The sequence below is a fragment of the Pomacea canaliculata genome, linkage group LG1, assembly GCF_003073045.1.
Source record: "Pomacea canaliculata isolate SZHN2017 linkage group LG1, ASM307304v1, whole genome shotgun sequence".
NCBI lineage: Eukaryota > Metazoa > Mollusca > Gastropoda > Architaenioglossa > Ampullariidae > Pomacea > Pomacea canaliculata.
This window is the reverse complement of record NC_037590.1, coordinates 22,983,500-22,998,923: the sequence shown is the minus strand read 5'-3', so window position 1 is coordinate 22,998,923 and position 15,424 is coordinate 22,983,500. Positions and strand designations below refer to the sequence as shown.

General features: G+C 36.8%; 1 protein-coding gene across 1 annotated transcript; it reads right to left on the bottom strand.

Moving 5' to 3' along the window:
* Nucleotides 1-7,621: 7,621 nt before the first annotated feature.
* On the bottom strand, nt 7,622-14,760 carry LOC112571287 (E3 ubiquitin-protein ligase RING2-A-like). The gene is made up of 3 exons (XM_025250184.1): nt 13,942-14,760; nt 12,262-12,333; nt 7,622-12,006 (listed from the first exon to the last, which is right to left on the bottom strand). The coding sequence occupies exons 1-3, from the start codon at nt 14,723-14,725 to the stop codon at nt 11,807-11,809; spliced, it is 1,056 nt and encodes a 351-aa protein (XP_025105969.1). The 5' UTR covers nt 14,726-14,760; the 3' UTR covers nt 7,622-11,806.
* Between the last annotated feature and the right edge of the window lie 664 nt (nt 14,761-15,424).

Sequence of the window (15,424 nt, the reverse complement as noted above, 5' to 3'; positions counted from 1 at the left end):
TTAAAGACATGCTTATGGTTGGAAGATTAACCTAAGCCAAACATAAAATTAAGCTCAAGAGTTACAGGTGACTAACAGGAAATAAAGTAGTCATTAGTTTTCTTTTTTTTTTCAATTGTAGTTCATTTTAATTTTTGTTTTAGAAAAAAAACACGCATGCATTGATCTAAATTCTAAATTTAGGCGTAGCTGAAGACTGCAGTCAGCGTGAAAGCTTCAAGCATAAATTATGCTAATGATGCCCTACCTCCCGTTGAGACAGCCTGTCACTGTGACGTCACAAGAATGAGGCTTCACCGTCTTTACAAAACCCAGGTGAGTGCTGTGATGTTTAAAGGTTTGTGTATCTTGTGAACAAAAACTACGTGGTTCCCTCATATTTGAGGAATTAGTATATTTTAATGAATTAAATACATTTTTTCCAACACAAACAAAATTAATTTGAAGAATATTGGCTGACAGATCTCACCTGTGATCACCAACAGCGTTCCACCTCTGGGTACCGACAAAAGAGAATACTTGGCCTAAACATATTCACGTTTGGTCTGCACACGGACAAGTCCTTTTTTAATCCCAATTATTTGGCACAAGTAGTTATTAGAGTTAATTACTTAGTAAGGTTTTTTTTTTCCTGATATCCATGTATCCTGCTTCCTGGCCTATCAGATCTGTCAGCTTCGTGACTGATAATCTGACACTGAATATGAAAGAAACTCCAACAAACATGCTTGCAGGCACTTTCTCCGGTCTGACATTTCTTCAAGTAGTTCCACCCTGGACAAAGGCGAAAGTGGGGGTGATGTCAGAGCAGAGAAAATGAAAAGGAGTAATTACAATGTTGCACGCTACAAGGCACAATGAACGTTGGTTTGTGCCGATCCTTGTTGTTCCTTCCAAGCTTCTCTCGTCCTACTCTCAGCGCCCTTGCTTCTAAAATGATCAACGCTGGTAAGCAGCAGCCGTCACAGTTCAACTGAAATAACTTTGTGTGATTGTTAGTTTATGCTGAAGGCTGTTGATGGTCTCACCGAATGCTTCTAACTTGTCCACGCTTGACATCCCGATGCTCGGAGGTCGAATTCTTGTCGAACCGTCCAGTTGCTTCGGGCCGGTCATGCCGCGTCCCAACCTTCTTCCAAATTATCGAATGTGTTCGCCTGCTCAAAGTCTCGTGTCGATCGCAGACTGGTCGGGTCCTGGGGAGGGAGGGGACTAACTCTTCATGAGTTACTTGGTAGGTCCAGTAAAATGATTGGGTCAGCTTTTATTACATAAATAAAATAAATTTAAAATAGCCTATTATTTTCGTGCATTTCTTTTACAGATTTTTTTCATTCCCTTTTATTTCCAAACAAACCTTGTAATTGATGTAGGTCGGCTATTGTTTTTTTTTTCTGAATGGAAGATATAGAGTTAATATATCAAAAATCCTCTGGAACAAGTTTGTGTATTTAGAGGTAGAATGCTGGAATCACTACTATCCTAACTACAAAGCACCGTACCACCATCACACGTCATTCTCTCTGGTGAACTCCTTCTCGATGTTTTCTAGAGGTTGCATCTGCTGTTTCAACCTCCTTGGCTCGAAACTTTGTGATAATGAATTGTCTGTCCTGTTGATTTCTTCAAGTTGTTGGTGCCATGGATACTTAATACAGCCTTAACATTCACTAAAAGGTGTTGTTCCTGGCTGTTATTCTGTTAGTTGTCCTCATGTACGATCAGAGCGTCATGTATAGCAGCACGATTGATTAATAAACTTTTCTCGACCAAGAATCTCAGTCGACTGGCGATTTTCTGGTGATGGCTCCCTAAGGCGTTTAATCCTGATTTCTAGTTTAAAAGCAAAAAGAGAGAGAGAGAGACCCGTTTGTCTTTTGTCTTATCTCTTAAGATTGTTAGAGTAAGACCTCTCATCTTATCTTACAGCTGATCTAGCCAAGAAAGTTTATTTTTATTTCAAGAATGCAGTGTGCGTTGTATTTTGTTTCAAAGGCGTTTCCTAATGCCAGAGTAATCAAAGGAATTTTGAAGTGACATCTTTACTTCCTATACTGCTACTTACTTGACAGCATTTTCAACTCAATTCGGCATTTTACATGTTTATTCAAAGCGAGATTCCTCTGAGTAAATAAATCATTTTCTCGTGTAAGATTTATGGCTCTAAAGAAATTACGAAGTCTTGTGTTTTCTATGATCTGACCTGCTAATAACAATCTTTTTTATGGGTTCCATGTTACTAACATCTAAACAATAAGAGCCAGCGAGACAATCTTATTGACGGGCTAACCTTATCAGCACCCAAGACATTCATTTCTTTCCCAGCAAACAAAGAAATACTGAAAACTGGGCAAATAAAGGCGGAATGTCTAATGGTGGGATAATGTGCAGTTACACGATTCTTTTACAAACAAAGCAATATCCTCTAAGCCACAGACTACAGTGTGTTGGAATATGCACAGTAAAATTACTTGTAGACATTACTGAACACTTGTTCGTTTTGCCGTTTTATGCTTGCTTCTGTTGGATTTTTTATAAAAAAAATAAATAAAAAATAAATAAAAAACAACAACAGCATAGTACGGGTCGGCCATTCTGATTGGTACTGACAGCTAAAGCTAATTCACTTTCAATGAAAACAAAACCGCTAAAGCTTAATGCCTGCCATTATCGCGTTTACTGTAACAAGTAAAAAAAAGCGCATTTTTAGCTTCCTTTATTCAGAAATTCGAATTAGAAAAAGAGCCAGTGCGGACTAAATGTGTGTGCAGCCTAACGAAGCTGACGATTCTGTAACATATCGGGGTACATTGTCAGACTGCAAAACGCAAACTTTAAATTACAGGCAATAAAAGACAATTATAAATACTTGTCAGTTTTTCTCGCAAAATTGTTGCTAATTCCACACCAAGTGACTAATTACTGTCAGTGTTAACAATACGTTCCACCCGTCATCCACCACCTACAACTGTAAAGGAGGTCGCATAGACTTACATACACTGACAGTACAGAGATCATAGAGGTCTGTGGGATGACGGCTTCTCTCGCCGTCATGTTACTCAAATCTTTTCCTTCATCCCAAGATCGGTCGGGTCTGGCCGGTCGATCTATGCAGTCGCACACGACATTCGTAAAGTCCGTTCAATGCGGTTGTGTCCCTATTGGTGTAATTACTCATGTGAAAAGTAATTAATTTTCGTCATTTATTCTGCCGGTTTTTACAAATCGAATGCCTGTAAAACAGAAGAAGTTTTAACCCTAGATCCGCAGTTCAAAAGCGGCAGCTTTAGTGTAAAGAAACATGAAGTATAGTGTCTAGGGGGCTTGGGCACCGCTTCAAAACTTCGGAAACAAGACACTTTTCCTTTAGTTCCACATTTTGCCCTGAGGAAACGACTTACTCTTGCTTCGTAACTGCAGGCTGATGTGCACAAGCGAACTTAAATTTCTTACTTAAGTTGGCTGACTTAACCGCAAACTTTACTCAGCTGAGTTCGCTGCTGGCGAGAATTCTCATCGGTGTGCACAAGCGGACTCAGCTGCTTGCTTAGTTAAGAAATGGGTCAAGACAGTGACCTCTCGTCCTTTTCGGAATTGCCCGGGAATTCTCTCGCGTCACTGGCTATTTATAGACAAACAGCCAATCAACAATCGCTTTGTTCGTGTGTTACGCTTTTATGTTTGGTCTTGTTCAGTCTTTTCAACCACGATACTATCTTTTGAGATTGAGGTATTTGCCTGAAAAAATGGAAACAATTATCAAAAAAAAAAAAAAAGACCTACGTAAAAGACTGTATAAAATTAAACTACGATAGCAAGCTGCTAAAATAAGAATGTTGTACAAAAATATGATTAAAGAGACAGTTAATTAACTCCATTAGGGAGAGTAGCAATACTTATAAGTCCTTAATTTTTTCAAAACTAGTACACCTTTGGTTACTACTACCTAACCCTCCAGACTTTGTTATAAATGACATACAGAAATCTATCTTTAGGTTTGTATGGAATGGAAAAAAATGATATAATTAATAGAAAAATATCCAGGCTGGAGGCATGGGCATACCTGATGTTAAAACTTATATGAATGCGTTAAAATTATCATGGCTGCAGAAAATAAAGAAAAGTAACCACAACTGGAAAAAAATCTTCTGTCTACACATAAAATAATAGGTTATTTTGACAAACTGGGCCCTGCAGTTTGCCACTACATGTATATTAATGCAAAAAGCTTCTGGATGGATATACTAAAAGCATACAGGATTTTTGGAGAGAATATAGTGTGTGATAAACATGAAATTTTGTCAGAACCTATCTTTCGTAACAATAGAATAACAATTGGGAATAAGCCAATTCTATATAGAAGATGGTTGGAGAAAGATGTATACTCAAACACTTGACAAATGAAAGAGGAAACTTTCTATCATATCAAGCTGTTAAAAATAAATATGATGTTAACATTGACTTTGTCTCTTTTAATGGTTGCATAAAGGCCATAAAAACATACATAAACTTAAATAGAAGGAATAAAACAGATTTATCTCCTTCTACATATGACACAAACAAAACTCTAATAATAATTCGAACAATACAGAAAGGAGCAAGACCATATTATGATAAAATATTATCTAACGCATGTATACCAAACTGTTGCTTTCACTGGGATAAAAGGATAAATAGAAATGTTGATTGGCATGTTATATTTAAAGCAATGGCTAATATAAAAGATATTAAATTAAAACGGCTTCAAATCAGAGTGTTACATAGAATCTGGGCGACAAGAGTAGTATTATTCCACATGGGACTAGAAGAGGATGATGTCTGCAGCCTTTGCAGAAATGATAAAGAAAATATTCAGCATATTTTTTTGGAAGTGTAAATTTGTTAATTTTTTTGGGAAAAACTTACAAAATTGTATATTAGACAAGTGTGCAAATGCTCCTAACATAACTTTTAGTGAACATTTGATTTTATTTGGATGCAATAATAACTTTGAGACAGATGGTCCACTTGATTTAATTTTATTGCTGGCAAAAGCATACATATATTCTTGTATATTTAAAAAAGTTATCCCCCAGTTAGAACCCTATATCCAAATATTGAAACACAGATATTGAATTGAAAAATTTAATGCATGTTTAGAATTAACCAAAGAAAAGTTTGCTAAACACTGGCTATCCTGTGAACATCTTGTTAACTAAACTAAATACTGATTAAATACATATATATGATCTTGATTATCAAAAACTACATGTCTTGATATACATTAATATTGTGCTGTCATCCTATGACACATGGGCTCCAAGGTGCATGCTTTATTTGTGTGGCTTCTCTGGGCAGATGGATGTATTCTTAAAATGTTTGTTAATTTATGTGTATATGTTTGTTTTTTATGTTGGTATATTGTAAAATATTGCTTGTTAGTTATGTATACATATATTGTTATGTATCTGTAAATAATCATGTATCCCTTATGTCTCCTCGTAGTCTGGATACCCTATACCTACTTGAAAATGTGTGTGAATAGACATGTTTTCCTTCCCTGATTTGGTATTTGTATACGTGAAGATAATATATGGGTGAGCTATGCCTCAGATGTAGCTAATGTCATAAATGTATAGATAAGTATAAGTTCAGTGTACAGTTGAAATGTGCGAACTGCCTGAAATATGTGTTATTTATTGATGTATGTTGAAAGCTATCGGTATTTGTGTAGGCTACAACTAAAAGACAAACCACTACAACCTATATGATGTTACTAGCGTCAGCTGGTCCTTTCATAGGGTAGGGCATGATGAGATGGAGGAAAGATTTGTGTAGATTGTCAGAGATATGTTTGTTGATCTATTTATGTAAATTGATGTGTGCGGTAGTTTTTGTTATGTTTTGTTTATGTATTGACCGCAAAGAAAAAAAATCAGCTGTGGAAAGACATAGCAGTTGCCATCAGTGCTCGTGGAGAGCAAAAACGGGAATGGGCCCAAAATTTTAAAAAATGATCAAATTTAAAAGCCAGGGTGGTCGATGTCCTCCTGTATTAAATCGCACAGGTACATGATATCGACTCGCCGAAAGCGGAATCGAGCGTAGAGTTCAACGTCGTCATAGAGGTCAAATTGTTTGTGTTTTATGCCGTGCCAGCAACACTAGGGCTATATCACGGATCATACAGGTCAAAAGGACTGTGTCTGTCACGAAACACACGTTCCCTCATCAAATGTCTTCTTATCATCATCGTAAAGCACAGTCGTCTCGCTGCCATCTTGTCACTCTTCACACGAAGAAATCAGAAATGTGCTAACTTAAGTCGCCCGACTCAGCCAAGTAAGGGTTTATACCAGGGGGAGGGCAGTCTTAAAGTTGAGTAAGAAATTTTGTACTTAGCGGACTTGAGTTGTCTTGTGCACACCGAGTTACTGTACTTAAAGTTGAGTCAGCCAACTTAAGCTTAAGTTCATGTTTAAGTTCGCTTGTGCACATCAACTTGGTACCTAAAGGTAAATTTGCCAATGACAATAACAGAGTCCTCGAAATCAGACTTTTCTTTTTTTTTTGTTTTTTTTACTTTAAAGTGTATTTCCGCGGGCACTTGAGCACGCTCTAAAACTATAAGCCCTTCAGTAAAATTTTGCGAGAGTCCCGCAAGGCCGCATCCTCCAGTAATCTGTGGTAATGTACGAGATATCTATGTAAGCACGTACTACGCGGGAAAGGATTGTGGGCAGACCACTGTACCGGAAGCTGCACAATAGCCCCAGAGTGGCGTCCCCTGAGGCCTGATCGCTCCATAAACATTCAATCCATTGCGTGTTCTTGCGCGCTCCCACCTCACGCTTTTGAATGCAGCATGAGTTCAGTTATTGGCACATTGCATTTGCATCCAAACTGCCAGTCTCGCGGTCTCTGATTCCTGATGAGAAAGACCTGCATGCGTTTCTTGCAGTAATTCAAGCAAGATCGATAGCAAAGTGTCCATTCGAGAGCCTGGGGAAAGGTCATCTCGTGGCAAGTGCGCGTGCAAGCAAGAGCAGATGAAATAATGACTCTCTTGCCCTTTACTGGTTAGTTACTCTATATCAGCAGTCGACTCGACCGATTCTCAAGTGTAGTCACCGTGTACCCATCACGTTCTTCGATGCACGTCAAAAACCTGGCTATACCCCACTAAGTTATAAGGCGTGCCACTGATGTTCTTGGGCGAATAATTGTCTATCGTCTCGTGCACATTTGCAGAAGCGTTAATATGCATCGAATTTTACAATTAAATACAAATTTAGTTAGCCACAAAATTTTGGAAAGCAATTCAAAATGCGTAGAGGTACATCTAAAATTCGATCAATAGTAATATCAAAACCCATCAACTGGTTCTTCATGCCATCGTTTGGACTGCCTGGATAATCTAGCCCAAGTTTGGGCATGCATCTGAAAAATTCCTCCAATGGCAATGAATACCCAATTTATCAATGAATGTAAAGGCTTACATTACACAAGACCAGTAGCCCATGAGATTCTTTATCTTCACATACATATTTCAGATACAAAAGGTTTTTGCTTAACATTTGTGACATGGAGAATTCAGCATAAATACACATCTGATATACCAACAAGGAAATATGTTTTTTCATACATTTATTCAACAATTGAAACCATTCAGACTTACACACAAATCCTAGTTAAGCAATAATGAATGTTATAAAACTGATAGTGGCATATATATAAAGCAGTTTCTCACAAAACATTACTTTTTTACACTGTTAATGTGAAGGACATTATGTGATGATCAAACCGACCATTAAGGAAGCTTTTACTCATTAGGATTTATTACCTGGCCCATTATGTTTGTACTTAGCTGTCTTTCTTATTAAATGCAATTATAAAGTAAAATCGAAATGCATTTCTCATTAAATAAATTTAGTCATTTGGGTGCCCTTCCCAGTCTATCAATGATGTCAGTAATATACACTGCAATCTTTCCCTTAATTGTGAAACTGCCATATAACTTTACACACACACACAAACAAAAAATGTTCTTTATAAAGATAATCTCAGGAAAATCTGCTATGACCAATTTCAAAGAAGCTTCAATTTTGTGTAAATCTTATACTATTGATACAAAATCCAATCCATATTCAAAAGATTTTTCCAAGCTACAACTTTTAAATAAAATTCTTTTTGCCCAGACTAAATTTCCATGCTCTACAAAGACCTTACGCTTTATTTCATAGCCAAAAAACAGTTTGCTTCAAAACATAAAAGTTAGCTGGTACTTATGTACTTATACTTCACTAAAATTATTTAGAAATGTGAACTTTACAAATATTTTCCCATATCTTTTAAAGAGTATAAATGAAACATTCAACACTCTTTCATCCATCCATTCTTCTGGCAAAAATAAACTTGCACATGCATGTATTAGTATGCATGATAAATATATTTACAGTATAATAAAAGTTGGCAAACAAAAGAAATCTGAAACAACTATTTATATAGAAAACTACATGGTGATTTTCAAAAATATGTTCAGTTGTGAAATGTCATTGCCAACTTTGCATGTACCATTTTACAAAGATGTCAAGATGATGACAACAACAAAAATTAGAATGTTCTGGTTTTGACTTGTAATTTCTATTTAGGAAACTGTCAAATCTTAATCTAAGAACCTTAGTCTTAGAAAAGCTGATCCATACTAATATTTTTATCACAAACTCACAGAGTTTTAAGGGAAAACTTCTTTACATAAATAGGCTGCTACTCGAGAACGTGGGCAAAGTTTTTATTTTGTGGGCCGATAAAATATTAAAAACCCTTATTAAGTGACTACACAACAAACCTCCTGAATTAGTACATAATGGCATTCATTTACTGCATTTATTGTATAACATGAAGATGTTTGAATTCACTCACAATAAAGCTAAAACCAGCCTTTCCATTAAAGGCAACCATCCGCAAAGCTAACAACTACATCAGACATGTCAGCCATGTTATTTATCTTTGTATTTTGTGTTATAATGTTACGGACTGCTGATTTCTAAAGCTGTCATATTGGAAAAATTCAATTTCAATCAAATTAACCTAGGTTAAATAAAAAAAAAAAAGGAAAACAAGTGTACTTCACATTTTAGCAGATGGGTCAGTCCAAAGAAGTCTGCGGGCTGGATTCGGCCCATACTTTGCCCTCCCCTGTACTAGAGTGTTTGTAGTTACGCAGTGGTTTAATACAATAGTATCAATGTACAAACTGCAGCAGTTGTAGCCAGCCATTCCAGACAGACATGGTATTTACTCCTTGGTTCAGATCTTGCCTCAGGACACTTCTCTGCATGTGAAACCTGTTTGCAGGACTGACCATTAGTTTTCTCCTTACCTACCAAAGTAACCAACCAGTCTTGTAACACTCAACAGACAGACATAAATGCAAATTCTGACCTATTTACACCTACAATTCTAATAATGAATAGTAACTAGGCTTTTACAGTAAGAATTCTAAAATGGTGGCATGCAATCATATAATGTCTTTTATTTATAAGGGTTTTGAACTAGGGAATTTTATTGATAAGTTCTGGTTGCACATACGGTCCTATGCTCAAGGAAGCAACAAGGAATAAACTAAAACTCAGGTTGCCATAATCTGACCCTCCATCTCTTACGTTCAATATTAAATTTTTATGCATAATGGACTACAAAATAACCCTCCAAGCTCACAAATGTATGGCTTAGCCATTATGATACTTCTCTTAGTATTATGAAAATATAAATAGAAGCAGATAAAGAGAAAGAAATCTCCAATCATACATTGCCCTCAAACTAGCCACTGAAGACCTCAAGTTATTCAGCTGCAGCTGTGTCATTTTTATGCATCCTTTAGTCTTTCATTACTTATCATATATTACCTAAATACCAAGGTAAAAATAAAGGGAAAAGTTTATCCCCTAATCCTTTCAGTCGTTGGGGAGTGAGGAGTTGGAGACTATTTTATCTCGGGGCCAGCTTTATGTAAGAACAGTGGCCATCATCAGAATCAGGAAGAGGGACTTGGCAGCCTTTCGTCATCAACAAATCCTTAGGAAGGCATCCCATATCCTATTTCTGATCATGTATTGGAGTGCGAGTTTTCACTCTTGTGGGCTGGCTGTAGGTATGTGATACATGTATGCAGAAGCAATTGTCATTGCAACTCATTTATTCTATGTGCCATTTACTTGATCATCTCTATTGGCCACGATCTGGTACTAACCTGAAGACACCAACTGCATCTTCTGTTGCTAGGAATGTATATGTGTGTGCGTGAGAGCAACTATTTCAACATGTATATGTATTTATCTCTAAATATTGCATGAGCACTATCTGCCCTTGTGGATTAATAAAGTTGTATCTTCTCTCCATCACTGGCATGTGGAAACTGTTCACAGCCTTAGTTGTTGGCATAAAAACACCAATTGCCACCCCTCTTCTTTACTACCTTATCTTTCCCAACCCTCTATGGAGTGAAGTACACATCCCTGAAAGGTGGGTCGACTAGGGTAAGCTTGCTGATCGCAAACTAACATGAACATCAGTGCTCTAATGACTGTTATCTGCTTCCCCAAATGGTAATATTTAACAAGGTAAAGCAAACTTAATTATGATTATCATACTCTTGCCTGAAAAATTACTTTTATATGCTTTTAAAAATTATTACTCATTGTAAAATTCACTAATCCAATTAATATTTTTCTTGTCCTCTTGACTGTTACCAGGAGAGAAATGATATGCAAACAATGAAACAATGAAAAGGCTGGAAGTTCTGGCTGAAGGATAAAGTAACAATGAGTTGGCCATAGCCTTTGCTTCTGAATTTCAGATAAAGAGTTATTTCAAAGATATGAAATGTGGAGTAAATATTATGTTGCAAAGGAACAATTTTTTTAGGCCATTTTCTCATGAACGTCCAGGTTGCAATTAAAACATCAGAAAACAAATAAAAACATAAAATCAGATCTGAAAATGCCAGTCACATCATGAATGAGAAACAGACAAGACTTTTGAGCTTATAGTTAAATTGCTTAGATTGTAGACTTTTCTTTAAAAGCTATATAAAAATATTAAACAGTTCATGCAAATATTAGAGACCTCAGGCTGTTCACTAAAAAGATCTGAATGAATGAAGATATTGTGGTACATACAAATATTGATGCTGAATACATTTATACTTTACAAACAAATTATGGTGTTTGTATTTAATCTGCACAACCAATATTTTCTCTCTCAGTTTATCTGTAATGTCTCAGTTTAAAATGGATAATAGAATCAGAAAGAAAAGGAGGAATCAAGACTCATTTATGGCCATACCAAACATGATGATTCACACAGCCAGCAGAATGTTTTTGCTTACAATATTAACAATCATAAACAAAATGTTCTGTTTGAAAGTATTTCAGATTTAACAGAAAAGGCTTGTAGAAAAAATGACTCTTTTGAAATAAAGACTGGCATCAGAAAAAGTTGACAATATCCAGCCTGCTCTATCACCAAGCCAGATGATTCAGCAGCAATGACAAACTGCAGATTGCAGCTATTCCCAGTCAAACCATCAACATGACTGTTTCCTTTATCAACTGCAATATTAATGTTAAACAACACATACTCTTCTGCACAGGCAGCTCCAAACAGACTTTGTTTTCTGCAATTAAAACTGGTCACCAGTCACTAGTCTGCTTGTCCTCTACTAAATTCCTTAGCCTTGAGTTCTTTTCCTTAGAGTGAATCTGTTCTTCTGTGGCACATAATAGTTTTTGAAAATGCAACTGACTTTTCTCCAGGAAGACATTGTTTACTTATCACCAGCTCCAATCTTCAACTGGGATGGCTCGCCAGGCCTGGACTGCAGCCGATAAAACATCTCAAGTGGCTTATTCACTCTCCAGTACTTTTCATTTACCTGCTCCAATGGCATGGAGCCATTCAATGATGTCAATACACCTGGCTGACTAGCAATGTAAATGGTATATTTATCTTCTGCACTGGCACCAGCTGGAACACAAAAATTATAAATTATTTAACAAACTAATGATTATTTAGCACACTTCTTAAGAAGAGAGTATTAGAATTGTCAAGTCTGGTTGTCTTGTGATACAAAACAACAGCATTCCCCTCACCACCCCATAATAAAACTTTGACATATTTAATTCTTTAGCTTATATACTTAACCACTAATTCATAACTAAGAGAAAAAGCCAAAATATAACAGAAAAATCTTATATAAATATACATTTTCTATGCAATTACCTCTTGCACCGTTCTCCATGTTTTGAGCATCCAGAGACAAACGAATGGCAAGATACTTAGAAAGATGGTCAACTGCAATAAAATCAATAAAATCTTTCACACTTGCATTTTGGTCTTCACAAATTTAAATTCTTTACAAAAGCCTCCATATCCTAAAACAATAATCTACAACTAAGAATGAGGTCATCTTTCAATTTCATAATTTTTAAACAAAAAAAAATAATAATACTCTGTAAAATCCAAATAAGATTAAGTTAGTAAAAGTAGACTGGCAAGAAATGAAGCATTCCTTAACACACCTAAATTTCTGGAACTCACAATAGCAACTAAATTAATGGCCTTTAACTTTGTTCCATCCAACTTCTGCATATATTAAATGTTTTTAGAGGGAATTGCAAATGTCAGTCGGTAATAAATTGCTACATGCTAAAATGCTTGCTTTTCAGATACTACTTGGTTTTAGCTTTCGTTATGTGATCACTGATAAAGACTAAAAACACTCAAATCGTAATGTTGTTTATCTTCAATAGTTGTTTCCTTACTCTCAGCACCATCCACCCCAGAGACAGAAAAGTGTATATAAATAAGATGTTGATTTGGAGTCTTATGATTTCTGCTTTCATTTAAATATGCATACCGTTAAGAGAACAGATCAGGGTTTCCAAGGATCAGGGATGGTGCCAAGTAAGGAACTTATAATGACTTTGTAAGGACCTTTCATGCATTTGTAAGGACCTAAGTGACAGTCATCAATGCTTAAGTTTTTCTCATGTACGGTTGGAAAGAGGTATTATTTATGAATCTTTGGTTTTCTCTATGTTCTGAAATACATGTATAACTATTCTAGCAATAAATAATCAAAGATGACTGTTTCTTAGCTACAGCCAGTAGTCTATCAACCCTGAAGCCAAGTTCTCTCATGCTCAGATTGACATGGTTAGAACTGTTGTATATATCAATCTGCACAAGTTGTAGGCCAGTTTCATATTTATTAAGTACATCTGACTTGACAAATTATGAAAGTAATCTGTAATACGAACGCCTGTAACTTCCAGAAATACTTTCATGCGCTTCTTGTGTCTATTAGTAAGCATGTGCTTCTTCAAAACACTTTCGCCCAATGACGAAAGATTCAAAGATATTCTGCAGGCAGCATATCATAAACAATATTTATCTTTAGAGTCTTTTATCAACCAGTCTTTTTATTTTTCTTCCTTTAGCCAATTCTCCTGAAAAGAACACTTTCAGAATCGTCAAGAAGACAAAGAAATGTGGTCATTCATCAAGACTAAAATCTTGCGAAATGTAAGTAAAGTTCTCATCGCGAACGAGACTTGGCAGTCATGTGATTAAAATAGCGGTGAGGCAAAGAACCAAAGTCGACTCCAAAAATAAATTTGTGGATTTATAAGAGGCATGAAAAATAAAACTGTGATAATATTTTATCAATATAAGGACTTGTAAGGGTCACAGAAAATATAAAGACGTGTGTGAGGAATTATAAGGACCACATGGCAAACATAAGGACTTATATGGCCTTACGGCGAAAATTCTCTAAGTAAGATCTTGTAAAGATAGGTAAGGACCCTGTGAACCCTGCACATTATCAAAATTATTTTCTTGTTAGCTGTATGATGAAGAAATTTTGACTGAGTCAATATACATGCACAAATACAATACCTGTAGCATTAGCCGTTGTTTTGATGTATCGTGTCTGTCCTGGTACATCCCCATCGACCTCCTGGGGATGTGGCCTGAATACAAGTTCAATCTCACTTACTGCTGGTGTGGCTTCTGGTGCATTCTCAGGAATGCTGGTCTCTCCCATAGAGTTCTCAGTGCTAGAATCATCTGAATACGGCCTAAATCTCTTTCGGGGTGTAGTGTCATTTGATGCAGATTCGTCTTGAAGGTCGTCGTGATGATTTTCGTTCTCCACACCGTCAACCTCTCCTTCGCCATCGATTGGAGTTGTGGTACCATCAGAAGCATGTTTCCTAACCCTTTGCGCACGATTTAAAGACTGAAGGCGTAGCCCTTCCTCAATGCTTTGTCGCAGAGCTGCTGTGTTGTGATGTTGATTCAACTTGGCTAGTACTCTCTCTTGGTGTTCCTCGTATTCCTCTCGACTTGGATAGATTTTTGAGATAAGAGCATCAAAATTTGGATCTGGTCGAAGTGATCTTTTAGACACAAGTTTTTTCCTGCAAGTTGGACACTCTTTATTGCCACTTCTCAGAGCAGTAATGATGCAGTCTTGGCAGAAACGATGTAAACACTCCTTTGTAGTCATTGTACTTTTCAGCATATCCAAACATATTGGGCACATTAATTCGCTATGCAAACTACGTGGAGAGACCGCAATTTCAGTATTGTCGGTGATAGCTTCTTGCGGTGTTCTGTGGAGCTCATACAGACTCAATTCCCAGGTTTTGTTGGGCGCGTGAGCAACTTCGTTCGCCATCTTGAGACTTTACGGTTATGGTACGCATGCGCAATGGGAAGTAGTTTTTCGAGGGAGAATGTCAAAAGCATTGACCTGTGGATGTAGGTCACTGGTCAAAATTCTCAAATTAACATGTTAGGAAAGCCCACAATCAGGCCCGTTCTTAGCCCCCGCGGGGCCCGAGGCAAAGGGCATGTGCGGGGCCCTCACGCCACGATCACACGGTTTTAGTTGGGATCTAAAGTCACTTGCCTAGTTACCATATCAATCAAAAGCGCGGGGCCCCTTGAAGCGCGGGGCCCTAGGCAGATGCCTCGTCCGCCTGCCCCTAAGCACGGCTCTGCCCACAATGAAGCAAAAAATCGTCTGTCTGATTTTTTTCAAGAATTATTTAAGCTACTTAGCTATAAAATTGCCGTGCATTTGAAAATGTATACCCTGGTCTACACATTAATAATAACGAAAATAATAATAATCATCATCGTGGACTTCATTTCTACTAGCCGTCCTCTCTCTTTCACCCACACAAGCACGTACACTCACTTCTCCTTAGATTTTTTTTTTTTTAATGCTGTGCTTCTTGCAGTACTTTTTGATTAGGATGTATTTAGCTCACTGCTATTATTTCCATAAGCACGTGTTGTCTATCTACATTAAACAATAATAAAAGGGAAGCGTAACTTTCGATTTTTCAAGCTCCACAACTTTACAGTCTTT

What these genes read in the sequence shown, in the direction of transcription:
- LOC112571287 (XM_025250184.1), bottom strand. Translation starts at nt 14,725, where the DNA reads ATGGCGAACGAAGTTGCTCACGCGCCCAACAAAACCTGGGAATTGAGT. An exon ending in AACAACGGCTAATGCTACAG is followed by an intron (nt 12,334 to 13,941) that starts GTATTGTATTTG and finishes ATTTTATTGCAG; the next exon opens with TTGACCATCTTTCTAAGTAT. An exon ending in CATGGAGAACGGTGCAAGAG is followed by an intron (nt 12,007 to 12,261) that starts GTAATTGCATAG and finishes TTTGTGTTCCAG; the next exon opens with CTGGTGCCAGTGCAGAAGAT.